Consider the following 15393-nt stretch of genomic DNA (forward strand, 5'->3'; position numbering starts at 1 on the left):
TTTTCAAACAGAGGTGTCTTTTATTAGAATCTAAAACATTTCTCCAGATGTATCATTATAATGTAAATATTCACAAAATATATGATCATGTATTGCAGTAAAGAGTGAAGCAAACATAATCTGATTCCAGAATCCGAGTGACGTTGACCTACTTTCAAATTCACAGGTGTCAGATGTTCTAAAATCTGTTCTCAGTAACTTACGTACTTAGTTTCTTTTATAAGAAACCATTTATATCCTGACCCTATATATATAACCATATATAGCATTGTTCGGCATAAAAAGATCAAAATCATGTTGTAGATATAGGCCCTATGGTCTTCCCCACCAATAGGGACTTAGTTTCTTGGTTATATTTTTATACCCCCGCAACGAAGTTAGGGGGGTATACCGGAATCAGGTTGTCTGTCCGTCCGTCCGTCCGTCCGTCCGTCCGTCCGTCCGTCTGTCTGTAGACGCATTTTGTCCCGACAACTCCTCATAAACCGATGGGCCGATTCCAATGAAACTTCACACACATATTAATGATCATGTGTAGATGTGCATGCCACTTTCTTTTTCTCAAAATTATGGTTGCTATGGCAACTGGTCACTATAAACAGGTTTTCTGATAAGAACCATAACTTTATGTTTGTCCGGACAACTCCTAAACCGAAGGGCCGATTTCAATGAAACTTCACACAAATATAGAGGACCATGTGTAGATGTGCATTCCACTTTCTTTTTCTCAAAATTATGGTTGCTATGGCTACTGGGTACTTTATTACTGGGTTATCTTAGTTGGCCTTTAATTAACAGTTCCAATTCATTGACTCGTGTAGATTGCGGGGGTATTAGTCAGCCATCCTGGCGACAGTTCTAGTTGAATCTGTTGAGAGCCCCACCCCATAATCATATAGAGCATTGTTAGGCATCAAGAGATAAACACAATCCTGATGTAAAAATGGGTCCTGTGGTCTTTCCACACCCCTAAGGATTTATCAGTAGTGTCTTGGTTATGTTTTTGAAACTGTTGAGATCCCCATCCCATAACCATGTATAGCATTGCTGGACGTTAAGGGATAAACACAATCCTGATGTAAAAATAGGCCCAAGGGTCTTTCCCCACCCCAAGGGACTTTGTTTCTTTAAACACATTCACGTTGTAAAAACAAACCCTGGGGTCTTTCCACACCCTTAGAGAGTCTGGACTTCGTTATTTCTTTAAAGCAGTTGGGATCCCACACTAACCATATATATATATCATTGTTTGAGATTGACAAATAAAGCTGTTAATGAGATGAACATTAACATTATTTTAACGTTTGGTCAGATCCAACCAGGTTAGTGATACAGACCCCACGGGCCTCTTGTTCCTCATCTGGACCCATTTTGTCAGGCAGGGTCACATATGTGCAGTGTATGTATACATCTCATCTGCATTTAAGATACAAATATGGCCCATATATACAATGGAAATATGTATCCCATTATATTGAAAATAGGTCACTATAAACAGGTTTTCATATAAGAACCATAACTTTAAGTTTGTCCGGACAGCTCCTCCTAAACCGAAGGGCAGATTTCAATGAAACTCAAATATAGTGGACCATGTGTAGATGTGCATCTTACTTTCTTTTTCTCAAAATTATGGTTGCTATGGCAACTGGTCACTATATTACTGGGTTATCTTAGTTAGCCTCTAATTAACAGTTCCAATTCACCATTGACTCATGCAGATTGCGGGGGTATTATTCAGCCATCCTGGCGACAGTTCTAGTTCAATAAATGAAATCTTTATAAACTTTGGAAAAAAGTAAATAGTTTTGAGACTTATCCATCAGAAAATAAGATGTTAATCTGCAGGTGCCAGTTTTGTCAATTGAAATTTGTGATTGCTATTTCTCTGATCTGTAAAAAATGTCATTTTATTTTATTTTTTTTCGTCATGAAGTTTTGAGACTGGAAGAAAAATAATGTACCAATAGAAGAATTAAAAGGATGGTAAAAGTAAGAAACAGAACAAAACTCATTTGATGGCAGGAGCCTGGATTCCCCAGGGATTGATTATTTATATTTTACTACATTTATTTACTAATAAGAATATTTGAAAATGGTTCAAATTGTATTTGTCAAAAAAATGCAAGCTATCAGAGATCTGTACCGTGAGGAAATGTACAGTAAGCTGTTGTCGCCTGGTTTGATAGAATAGCCAGATGGTCAGCGATTACTGAGTACAGCTGACACCTTATCAGTCAATACTGAACCAACCTCGTCAGTCAGGACTTGTTTATATAGGTCACCGATAACACAGGTTAATGAGTACACCATACCTGGAGTGTTAATGAGTACACCATACCTGGAGTGTTAATGAGTACACCATACCTGGAGTGTTAATGAGTACACCACACCTGGTGTGTTAATGAGTACACCATACCTGGAGTGTTAATGAGTACACCATACCTGGAGTGTTAATGAGTACACCATACCTGGAGTGTTAATGAGTACACCATACCTGGAGTGTTAATGAGTACACCACACCTGGTGTGTTAATGAGTACACCACACCTGGTGTGTTAATGAGTACACCATACCTGGTGTGTTAATGAGTACACCATACCTGGAGTGTTAATGAGTACACCACACCTGGTGTGTTAATGAGTACACCATACCTGGTGTGTTAATGAGTACACCATACCTGGTGTGTTAATGAGTACACCATACCTGGAGTGTTAATGAGTACACCACACCTGGTGTGTTAATGAGTACACCATACCTGGTGTGTTAATGAGTACACCATACCTGGAGTGTTAATGAGTACACCACACCTGGTGTGTTAATGAGTACACCACACCTGGTGTGTTAATGAGTACACCATACCTGGTGTGTTAATGAGTACACCACACCTGTGATACAGGTTAATGAGTACACCACACCTGTGATACAGGTTAATGAGTACACCACACCTGTGATACAGGTTAATGAGTACACCATACCTGGTGTGTTGATGAGTACACCACACCTGTGATACAGGTTAATGAGTACACCACACCTGGTGTGTTAATGAGTACACCCCACCTGTGATACAGGTTAATGAGTATACCACACCTGTGATACAGGTTAATGAGTACACCACAACTGACTGTGTTAATTACCATAGTACAACATTTCTGTGTTAATGATACCCCCCGTAACAAAGTTAGGGGTGGTATACTGGAATCGGCCCTTTTGTCTGTCTGACTGTCCATCCGTCGTCCCATAATCTTGTCCGGACAACTTCTTCTAAAGTGCTGTTCCGATTACAACAATACTTGGCATGTACAATTATGTGATCGCACAACGTTCCATGATGTGAGATGTGCGATAGACGGATCGTGCAGGAAAATGTGCGCACGATGGGCGATTGGAACGGTACATGTGCGATAGGTATCGTGATAGATATAAAATGAGGAATACAGCATCTAATTATTTAAACGTGTGGAGCGATTGTAAAAGATATACAACGATTAACATTTTACAAGGCAGCTAATTACCATATTTTTGTTGAAATATATGCAATTATTATTAGGAATGAAACTAAATACTGATGTATATTTAAATAAGTTATCTAAATTATTAATTAGCTCACCTGGTCCGAAGGACCAAGGTGAGCTAATGCCATACCGTCCGTCCGTCCGTGAACAATTGACTTCTTCATAACCACTGATCAGAATTTGACCAAATTTTGTCAGAAGCATCCCTTTGGGATGTGAACTCAAAATTGTACAAATGGTGGGGCTGACCCCGCCGCAGGGGTCTGAGGGGCGGGGCCAAAAGGGGTCAATTTGGCTCTATTAATATAAACGACTTCTTCTCTGAAACCATGCAAAGGATATCGCTCTTATTTGCCTGGTAGCATCACTATGGGGTGAGGATTCAAAATTGTACAAATGGTGGGGCTGACCCCCTGGGGCCTGAGGGGCAGGGCCAAAATGGGCCAATATACCTATATTGATATTAACGACTTCTTCTCTGAAACCAAGCAATGGATCTTGCTCATATTTGCCTGGTAGCATCACTATGGGGTGGGGATTCAAAATTGCACAAATGATGGGGCTGACCCCCTGGGGGCCTGAAGGGCGGGGCCAAATGTGTTCAATTGGGCTATATTGATATAAACGACTTCTTCTCTGAAACTGAGCAATGGATATTGCTCATATTTGCCTGGTACCATCAGTATTGGGTGGGGATTCAAAATTGTACAAATTATTGGACTGACCCCCCAGAGGCCTGATGGGCGGGGCCAAATGTGGTCAATTGGGCTATATTGATATAAACGACTTCTTCTCTGAAACCAAGCAATGGACCTTACTCATATTTGCCTGGTAGCATCACTATTGGGTGTGGATTCAAAATTGTACAAATGGTGGGACTGACCCCCTGGGGCCTGATTGGGGGGGGGGGGGGGGGGGGGGGGGGGCAAGAGGGGTCAATTTGGCTAAATTGATATGAACAACTTCTCTTCTGAAACAAGGAATAGATATTGCTCATATTTGACTGTGAGTATACCTTTGGGGTCAGGATTCAAAATTGTACAAATAGTGGGGCTGACCTCCCTTGGGGCTGAGAGGCGGGGCCAAAAGGGGTCAATTTGGCAGATTTGACATAAACAACTTTTTCTCTGAAACTGAGCAATAGATATCTATAATATTTGACTGGTAGCATTTCCTTGGGTTAAGGATTCAAAATTGAACAAATGACGGGGCCGACCCCCTTGGGGCTGAGGGGCGGGGCCAAAAGGGGTCAATTTGATTAAATTGATATAAACAACTTCTCTGAAACTAATCAATGGATATCACTCACATTTGTATGGTAGCATGGTCATGGGGTGGGGATTCAAAATTGTACAAATTTTATGGTGGACCCCACCAGGGGGCTGAGGGATGGGGAAAAAGGGGTCAATTTGGCTAAATTGATGTGAACAACTTCTTCTCTGAAACAGCTCATATTTGACAGGTAGCATTCTTTTGGGTAAGGATTCAAAATTTTATAAAGGAAGGAACTGACCCCCCGGGTGCAGAGGGCGGGGTCAAAAGGGGTCAATGGGTTTAAACAACTTCTTTTCTGAAACTAAGCAATGGATATCACTCACATTTGTGTGGTAGCATCCCTAAGGGGTTGCGCCAAAAGTCATTTTTTGGCATAAAAACCTCACGTACCCATATAAAATGCCTATGATATATTGACATAGCAATACCAGTGACAAATATACTTAATCATCATTCTTGTTTCATATATCATAAAATCCAGGTGAGCGATACAGGCCCTATGGGCCTCTTGTTGTTAAAGGCCTTTATACAATTTGCTCGGTCGTCGTCGAGGACACCTCTAGGCCTAGGAAAGTCGAAGAAATGTGTATTCGTCGAGATTATATATACGGGATATTTTACACATGTAGAACTAAACACCAGTTAAAACAACTTATTTTGAAAAAAAACATATCTGTTTTGTTTACAGATACATAATATAAGTGATTTATGTATTAAGTAAGAAAAATAATCGTAGTGGAGCCCGTCTACCATTCTGGTACATGTTGATGTATCACCAGGCCGTCGAAAACATCACGAATACTTGCGAGATAAAATGACAGTACGTAAATGGCAAAAATTAACAGGTCATACATGTTCCATGAATGAAAACAATTGTAATGCAGCATGTATATATAATAGCGACCATCTAATATCATAATTTTAATTTGTTTCGTATATGCTTTCGTATAACTAGTTATTTCGTAATATTTATAAACCTATCGTTAGCTGTGCGGTTTACATCGCACAGTTGTGCGGTTTGTATCGCACATCGCATATTTGTGCGCACAATGTTTTTGGAACGTTGTGCGATCACACAACTGTATAATCAGTAAAACATTTAGTTGTGCACCCCAACTTTTTTTTTTACGATAATGCATTTTTAGCTCACCTGCCCGAAGGGCAAGTGAGCTTATGCCATGGTGCGGCGTCCGTCGTCCGGCCGTCTGTCCGGCCGTCCGGCCGTCCGTCCGTCCGGCCGTCTGTCCGGCCGTCCGTCCGGCGTCAACTTTTTCATTTAAACAACTTCTTCTCAATAACCAAGAGGCCCAGGAACTTCATATTGGGCCTGTAGTATGCTTGGGTGAAGGGCTACCAAGTTTGTTAAAATAAATTACTTTGACCTTCATTCAAGGTCACAGGGGTCAAATACGCTATAATCTTCAAACGACTTCTTCTCAATAACCAAAAGCCCCAGGGACCTGATATTGGGCCTGTAGCATGCTGGGGTGAAGGGCTACCAAGTTTGTTAAAATAAATGACCTTGACTTTCATTCAAGGTCACAGGGGTCAAATAGACTATAATCTTCAAACGACTTCTTCTCAATAACCAAGAGGCCCAGGGACTTGATATTGGGCCTGTAGCATGCTAAAGTGAAGGGCTACCAAGTTTGTTAAAATAAATTACTTTGACCTTCATTCAAGGTCACAGGGGTCAAATACACTATAATCTTCAAACAACTTCTTCTCAATAACCAGAAGACCCAGGGACCTGATATTGGGTCTGTAGCATGCTTGGGTGAAGGGCTACCAAGTTTGTTAAAATAAATTACTTTGACCTTCATTCAAGGTCACAGGGGTCAAATACGCTATAATCTTCAAACGACTTCTTCTCAATAACCAAGAGGCCCAGGGACTTGATATTGAGACTGTAGCATGCTAGGATGAAGGGCTACCAAGTTTGTTAAAATAAATGACCTTGACCTTCATTCAAGGTCACATTTGTCAAATAGGTTATAATCTTCAAACGACTTCTTCTGAATAACCAAGAGGCCCAGGGACTTGATATTGGGCCTGTAGCATGCTAAAGTGAAGGGCTACCAAGTTTGTTAAAATAAATTACTTTGACCTTCATTCAAGGTCACAGGGGTCAAATACACTATAATCTTCAAACAACTTCTTCTCAATAACCAGAAGACCCAGGGACCTGATATTGGGCCTGTAGCATGCTGGGGTGAAGGGCTACAGTTTGTTCAAATAAATGACCTTGACCTTCATTCAAGGGCACATGGGTCAAATAGACTATAATCTTCAAAAGACTTCTTCTCAATAACCAAGAGGCACAGGGACTTGATATTTGGCCTGTATCATGCTGGGGTGAAAGGCTACCAAGTTTGTTAAAATAAATGACCTTGACCTTCATTCAAGGTCACATGGGTCAAATAGGTTATAGTCTTCAAACGACTTCTTCTCAATAACTAGGGCCCAGGGACTTGATATTGGGCCTGTAGCATGCTAAAGTAAAGGGCTACCAAGTTTGTTAAAATAAATGACCTTGACTATCATTCAAGGTCACATGGGTCAAATACACTATAATCTTCAAACGACTTCTTCTCAATAACCAAGAGGCCCAGGGACTTGATATTGGGCCTGTATCATGCTGGGGTGAAAGGCTACCAAGTTTGTTAAAATAAATGACCTTGACCTTCATTCAAGGTCACATGGGTCAAAAAGGTTATAATCTTCAAATGACTTCTTCTCAATAACCAAGAGGTCCAGGGACTTGATATTTAGCCTGTAGCATGCTGGGGTGAAGGGCTACAAAGTTTGTTAAAATAAATGACCTGGACCTTCATTCAAGGTCACATGGGTCAAATAGGCTATAATCTTCAAAAGACTTCTTCTCAATAACCAAGAGGCACAGGGACTTGATATTGGGCCTGTAGCATGCTGGGGTGAAAGGCTACCAAGTTTGTTAAAATAAATGACCTTGACCTTCATTCAAGGTCACATTTGTCAAATAGGTTATAATATTCAAACGACTTCTTCTCAATAACCAAGAGGCCCAGGGAATTGATATTGGGCCTGTAGCATGCTTGGGTGAAGGGCTACCAAGTTTGTTCAAATAGATGACCTTGACCTTCATTCAAGGTCACATGGGTCAATTAGGTTAAAATCTTTAAACGACTTCTTCTCAATAACCAAGAGGCCCAGGGACTTGATATTGGGCCTGTCTGTAGCATGCTTAGAGCAAAGAGCCAAGACCCGATCTTAGGCCAATAGTATGCTGGAATGAGGGACTAAAAAATATATTGACATGAATAAACTTAGCTTACTCTGATATTTGAATAAAGTTGTTATCAGCATAGTATCTGTAGAAATGACCTCAATCAACTGCAAATTTGCTCTAGAGCCAGGTGAGCGATACAGGCCCATTGGGCCTCTTGTTCAAAATGGCCGTTGACTTTTGATTGGTTGAGGTTTGTCCGGACAAGTCCTACTAAAGTGCAAAACAGATTTTAACCAAACTTGGCATGAAGTTATGTCCAACTAAAATAAATATAAGTCAATTAACAACGTTATCATGAGTATTAAATATTTGTTACCGAACCGATGTACAATTGTTGTATTGGATGGTGTATGTACACGTATATCATGTTATCGATGGGTGTCTTAATAGTGTCATTCATAAAATGTAATAACTGACTGGAATAGATATGATTACACTCACCAATAGTCTACACAACTATAGACGCCCACAGGGGGTATAAGTTATCCCTTGGGGTACAACTGTAGTTAGTACACCACACCTGTGTCAGTGTGTACATTGATAAATATGCTGTTACCAAGTTATAACAATTAACTCCACGATGAATCAGCATACCAGTATTATTGTGGGTGAAAATTGTGTATAGAATGTGAACATAGCACGCTCATAATTTATTGCTTCCAGCCAATTGAGATTATCACTGAATTATGCAATGGTGATTCAATTTTATATATATTTATAATGCATTCTAACATGATTCGTTTTCCCTGTTTCTAGTCAAAACAATATGGCATCAAGTTCGCCTCCGCAACATTTACAATTGATAACTCATAGGATTGGAATGAAAGTGAAGAAATCGCAAAGGATAGATTAGGCTCGTTGAATATATTAAACAAAAATAGTAAATATTATTCTTACCGTCATTTGTTGATTAAAACGTCATGCCATCCGTGTGTAGGCATGTTAGATTCTAGATTTAGTGCACAAAACTTCACAAAACGGTTGGGCCTATAGAAACACATCTACACTTATTTTGTCAAAACGTACATATCGCTATGTATACTGCGTAAACCCAAATATGTCGTTAAATCTTTGGTAACAGGACTTTCACAAAAATCCAAACATACCGCTTCTTCAACATATCTATCAAAGTCTCGCCAGTGTGGGCATGGCCAATTGACCGACTTTGAAAGCTTCTTTCCGATTGGTCACAGAGTACTTAACAGCATACTTGCAGTGATGTAAAACAATGTTTCTAATCATATTTAACAGTAAATGTGTTAGAATGGGGATAGTACGTTGTTATCCCCTAAATGAATGTTCACGTAATCCTATCACTAGACCATGAATGCTTACATAAGCCTTAGTATCACTAGACCATGAATGCTCACATAAGCCTATCACTAGACCAAATGCTCACATAAGCCTTAGTATCACTAGACCATGAATGCTTACATAAGCCTTAGTATCACTTGATCAAATGCTCACATAAGCCTATCGCTTGACCAAATGCTCACATAAGCCTTAGTATCGCTAGACCAAATGCTCACATAAGCCTTAATATCACTAGACCAAATGCTCACATAAGCCTTAGTATCACTAGACCAAATGCTCACATAAGCCTTAGTATCACTATACCATGAATGTTCACATTAGCCTATCACTAGACCATGAATGTTCACATTAGCCTATCACTATACCATGAATGTTCACATTAGCCTATCACTAGACTGAATGTTCACATTAGCCTATCACTAGACTGAATGATCCATGGGATATTTCTCAGGTCAACTTGTTTATAATTTTAAGCTTCCTTTCCAATTTCTAACTTGATGTTCTGATTTGTATTTTACAGTTCAGTGTTACCAGTGCTCCCATTGTAACAAGAGATATTCCACAGAGAGGTTGCTACGGGATCATGTCCGTCACCATGGTAACTATATAACTTTTATTGTGTGGACCTGTAAACCCAGTTGGACAATTTATCTGTTTATCACTTAGGCTGGACAAATACATCCTCTTTTAAGACTGCCAGATTTTGTATGGAGGTATACCTTATGTTCTGACTATGTGCTGTTGTGAGGTGCATGCTATATGCAGAGTTACTGCCCCTTAGTTACTGCTATATAACATTTGTTGCTGGAAAAGTTTATGTCTTCAATCCTAAGGTAAAGGAGAATCTATGTACATTGTATTACATTTCTGCTCCTTATGAATAATACGTTTGATTGTCCCACCCTCAATGAGAATTAGCTGTGGTGATAGTCTTTATGAGAAATGTGTCGGGGCCCATCCCCGATAGGATGAGAGATATAACTATAGTGTATTTGTATATTAACAGTAAACCAGTACAAATGTCCGTGCTGTGAGATGACATGTCCTACACCCTCTGGTCTGAAGTCCCATCTACGATACAGACACACCAATGACAAACCTTTTAAATGTCAACATTGTGAACATAGGTAAGTCAAGACAGCAATATTTCAGTATAATAAAACATTGGTAATTCAGGACAACTATATTTCAGTATATTACTGTATGATAAAAACATCTGTAAGTCAGGACAATTTTTATATGCCCAACGAAAGACGGGACGTATTATGTTATCATGCGGGCAGGCGGGCACATATATATGGTGTCTGGACCATAACTCCAATACTACTCGACCCAGGCTCTCCATACTTGACACAAATATACATCTTGATGAGCCGGAGTGTCGCATACCAAAATCATGCCCTTAACTCCGTATTTGCGGAGTTATTCCCCTTTGATGATTTTACTTGTCCGGACCATAACTCCAGTACTACTCGACCCAGGCTCTCCATACTTGACACAAATATACATATTGGTTTCGACTACACACCACTATGTGTATCAATATCTCCTTCCAACTTTCCAACAATGATACTTCATTTTAAAGCATTACAACCTGTGAAACTACCCCCTTACAAGTGTCAAATATTGCGGCGGACGTATGTTGTGGCCCTCCAACGGGCCCTTGTTCAGTATAACACTGTATAATAAAAACATTCATAGGTCTAGGCAATAATATTTCAGTTTAATACTAAATGATGAAACATTGATAAGTCAGCTGACAATAATATTTCAGTATACATTTGTAATACAGTGTTTTTATGGATGGTTTACTGAGAATTGTCTCAGATTGAGGGGAGTTTAGATGAGAAGTTATAAAGTACATTGACACATTAGGCTTACAGTTGTCGAGAACTGCTCACTGAGAAGTTATAAAGTACATTGACAATTTAGGCTTACAGTTGCCGAGAACTGCTCACTGAGAAGTTATAAAGTACATTGACACATTAGGCTTACAGTTGCCGAGAACTGCTCACTGAGAAGTTATAAAGTACATTGACACATTAGGCTTACAGTTGCCGAGAACTGCTCACTGAGAAGTTATAAAGTACATTGACACATTAGGCTTACCGTTGCCGAGAACTGCTATAAAAATATATTGTGTCTACAGGTAAGTTGTGTCATAATAAAAGAATCATTAATATGTCTAAATCAGATTTGATTTTGTTACCTTAACTGTAATGTCATCTGTGCACTTAAATAAAAATACAACATCAGCATTGTTAACGCCAACGCAAATTAAATATAGAGAAATAAAGTCTATTCCCATACTATAAAATATGACTGCCTGGTACTTGAAGTTTAGATAAATAATACAAACTACTGAAGACTGTGAGCTATGTGAATGTTGTTTTTAAGCTTTTTAGCTCACCTGGTCCAAAGGACCAAGGTGAGCTAATGCCATACAGTTGGGGCTGACCCCTGGGGCCTGTAATTTTGGCTGAATTGATATAAACGACATCTTCTCTGAAATTATATGATGGATATTGCTCATATTTCACTGGTAGCATCCCTATGGGGGTAGAGATTCAAAATTGTATAAATGGTTGGGCTGACCCTCTAGGGGCCTGAGGGGTGTGGCCAAAATTTGTCAATTTGGCTGAATTGATATAAATGACATTTTCTCTGAAAGTAAACAATGGATATCACTCATATTTGACTGGTTGCACCCCTATAGGGTAGGTATTTAAAATTGTACAAATGGTGGTGCTGACTCCCTTGGGCCTGAGGGTTGTTGCCAAAAGGGGTCAATTTGGCTAAATTGATATAAACAACTTCTCTGAAACTCAACAATGGATATCGCTCATATTTGGCTCATCAGCACCCCTATGGGGTAGGGATTCAAAATTGTACAAATGGTGGGGCTGACCCCCCAGGAGGCTGAGGGGCGGGACCAAAAGGGGTCAATTTGGCTAAATCAGTATAAACGACTTTTTCTCTGAAACTTAGCAATGGATATATCTTTCATATTTGACTGGGGTAGCAATGGATATATCTGTCATATTTGACTGGTAGCATCCCTATGGGGTAGGGATTCAAAATTGTACAAATGATGGGGCTGACCCCCTTGGGCCTGAGGGGTAGGGCCAAAAGGGGTCAATTTGGCTAAATTGGTATAAACGACTTCTTTTCTAAAACTCAGCAATAAATATCTTTCATATTTGACTTGTGGCACCCCTATGGGGTATGGAAATTACCTATCAATTTTTAGCTCACCTGCCCAAAGGGCAAGTGAGCTTATGCCATGGTGCGGCGTGCGTCATCCGTCCGTCTGTCCGGCCGTCCGGCGTCAACTTTTTCATTTAAACAACTTCTTCTCAATAACCAAGAGGCCCAGGAACTTCATATTGGGCCTGTAGCATACTGGGGTGAAGGGCTACCAAGTTTGTTCAAATAATTGACCTTGACCTTCATTCAAGGTCACATGGGTCAAATAGGCTATAATCTTCAAACGACTTCTTCTCAATAACCAAGAGGCCCAGGGACTTGATATTGGGCCTGTAGCATGCTGGGATGAAGGGCTACCAAGTTTGTTCAAATAAATGACTGTGACCTTCATTCAAGGTCACACTGGTCAAATAGGCTATAATCTTCAAACGACTTCTTCTCAATAACCAAGAGGCCCAGGAACTTGATATTGGGCCTGTAGCATGCTTGGGGTGAAGGGCTACAAAGTTTGTTCAAATAAATGACCTTGACCTTCATTCAAGGTCATATTGGTCAAATAGGCTATAATCTTCAAACAACTTCTTCTCAATAACCAAGAGGCCCAGGGACTTGATATTGGGCCTGTAGCATGCTGGGATGAAGGGCAACCAAGTTTGTTCAAATAAATGACTGTGACCTTCATTCAAGGTCACACTGGTCAAATAGGCTATAATCTTCAAACAACTTCTTCTCAATAACCAAGAGGCCAAGGGACTTGATATTGGGCCTGTAGCATGCTGGGGTGAAGGGCTACTAAGTTTGTTCAAATAAATGACCTTGACCTTCATTCAAGGTCACATTGGTCAAATAGGCTATAATCTTCAAACGACTTCTTCTCAATAACCAAGAGGCCCAGCGACTTGATATTGGTCCTGTAGCATGCTTGGGTGAAGGGCTACAAAGTTTGTTCAATTAAATGACCTTGACCTTCATTCAAGGTCACATGGGTCAAATAGGCTATATTCTTCAAACAACTTCTTCTCAATAACCAAGAGGCCCAGGGACTTGATATTGGGCCTGTAGCATGCTGGGGTGAAGGGCTACAAAGTTTGTTCAAATGAATGACCCTTGACCTACATTTAAGATCACAGGGGTGAAATCGGCTTAAATCTGTAAACAATAATTTTGCGATAGCCAAGAGCCTCCTAGACCAGATATTAGGCCAATAAAATGCTGGAATGAAGGACTAGAAAATTTATTAATATGAATAAACCTAGCTTACTATGATAATCAGCATAGTATCTGTAGAAATGACCTCAATCAACTTCAAAGTTGCTGTAGAGCCAGGTGAGCGATACAGGCCCATTGGGCCTCTTGTTGTTTTACCCATCATCTTTGTTTTACCCATCATCTTTGTTTTACGCATCAATATCTTTGTTTTACCCATCAATATCTTTGTTTTACCCATCAATATCTTTGTTTTACCCATCAATATCTTTGTTTTACCCATCAATATCTTTGTTTTACCCATCAATATCTTTGTTTTACCCATCAATATCTTTGTTTTAACCATCAATATCTTTGTTTTACGCATCAATATCTTTGTTTTACCCATCAATATCTTTGTTTTAACCATCATGTTATAGGACTTTACCCATCAAGCTCAATATTTTCAGTTGTAAGACTGCTGCAGATTTACGGAAACACATGGATAGCCACACGATGGAGGTGCCATTCCGGTGTCATGTACCAAACTGTGACTATGGAGCGCGTACCTATAGTAGTCTGTCGAACCACTTCAAACGTACACACCAGGTAATTATATATATAAACTTCGTAATGTCCAAACAAACAAATGTTCAATAAAAAATGCCATAGGTAAAAAATACTACGAAGCAACAATTTCATAGACATCTGTTTAAAACAAAGAATATCTTTAAGATGAAAGTAATTATTGGTTTTGGTTTGAAAGTTGGTTTTAAAAAAAAATGGGCATGAAGAAAAACTTAGCACTTAACTGTATACTTTACTTTGTGTTTGAGGTAGCCAGGATATAGAGTTAGTCTTTAATCACATCTCATAGCAGTCATGATTTATGGATTTCATCAGTAATTGTGATAAGAACATGTATACTGTTGTTTCATATTTGAAATTACAAATGAAGCAATATTCATATTTAGGACACCTATTTTGATTCCTTCCGAGCCTGTCTATAAAGATCACTCAAGGGTGAAAAGTATCTCTGGAAAGCGGGTGTATGCAATATCTCATGAATCCCTGAACAGATTTAGATCTTAATGACACCATAGCATCACACTATCAATTTCTACATCTCATTAGATTTTGGTGGTCATTGGTCCAATTTAAAGGTCAAAGGTCCTTGACCACTTGATGAGGGAATAAGTGTATATCTACATGAGGTCAGTCTGCTCACTTCTGTTGTTTTACAGAGGTGGTGTTTAACTGTTACAGAGGTGGTGTTGATATTGACTGTTACAGAGGTGGTGTTGATATTAACTGTTACAGAGGTGGTGTGATATTAACTGTTACAGAGGTGGTGTTGAGGTGGTGTTGATATTGACTGTTACAGAGGTGGTGTTGATATTGACTGTTACAGAGGTGGTGTTGTTATTAACTGTTACAGAGGTGGTGTTGATATTAACTGTTACAGAGGTGGTGTGATATTAACTGTTACAGAGGTGGTGTTGATATTAACTGTTACAGAGGTGGTGTTGATATTAACTGTTACAGAGGTGGTGTGATATTGACTGTTACAGAGGTGGTGTTGAGGTGGTGTTGATATTGACTGTTACAGAGGTGGTGTTGATATTAACTGTTA

At 39.5% G+C, this 15393-nt stretch overlaps 1 protein-coding gene across 1 annotated transcript in view; it reads left to right on the forward strand.

The window, feature by feature from the left end:
* LOC117340344 (histone H4 transcription factor-like) overlaps positions 1-15393 on the forward strand; it is a 58696-nt gene that overhangs the window by 31221 nt on the left and 12082 nt on the right. The window contains exons 6-8 of the mRNA XM_033902107.1: positions 9889-9966; positions 10375-10495; positions 14231-14369. Coding sequence (XP_033757998.1) covers positions 9889-9966; positions 10375-10495; positions 14231-14369 — 338 coding nt within the window. The remainder of the gene's footprint in view (positions 1-9888; positions 9967-10374; positions 10496-14230; positions 14370-15393) is intronic.

The sequence above is a fragment of the Pecten maximus genome, chromosome 13 (genome assembly GCF_902652985.1).
Source record: "Pecten maximus chromosome 13, xPecMax1.1, whole genome shotgun sequence".
Taxonomy (NCBI): domain Eukaryota; kingdom Metazoa; phylum Mollusca; class Bivalvia; order Pectinida; family Pectinidae; genus Pecten; species Pecten maximus.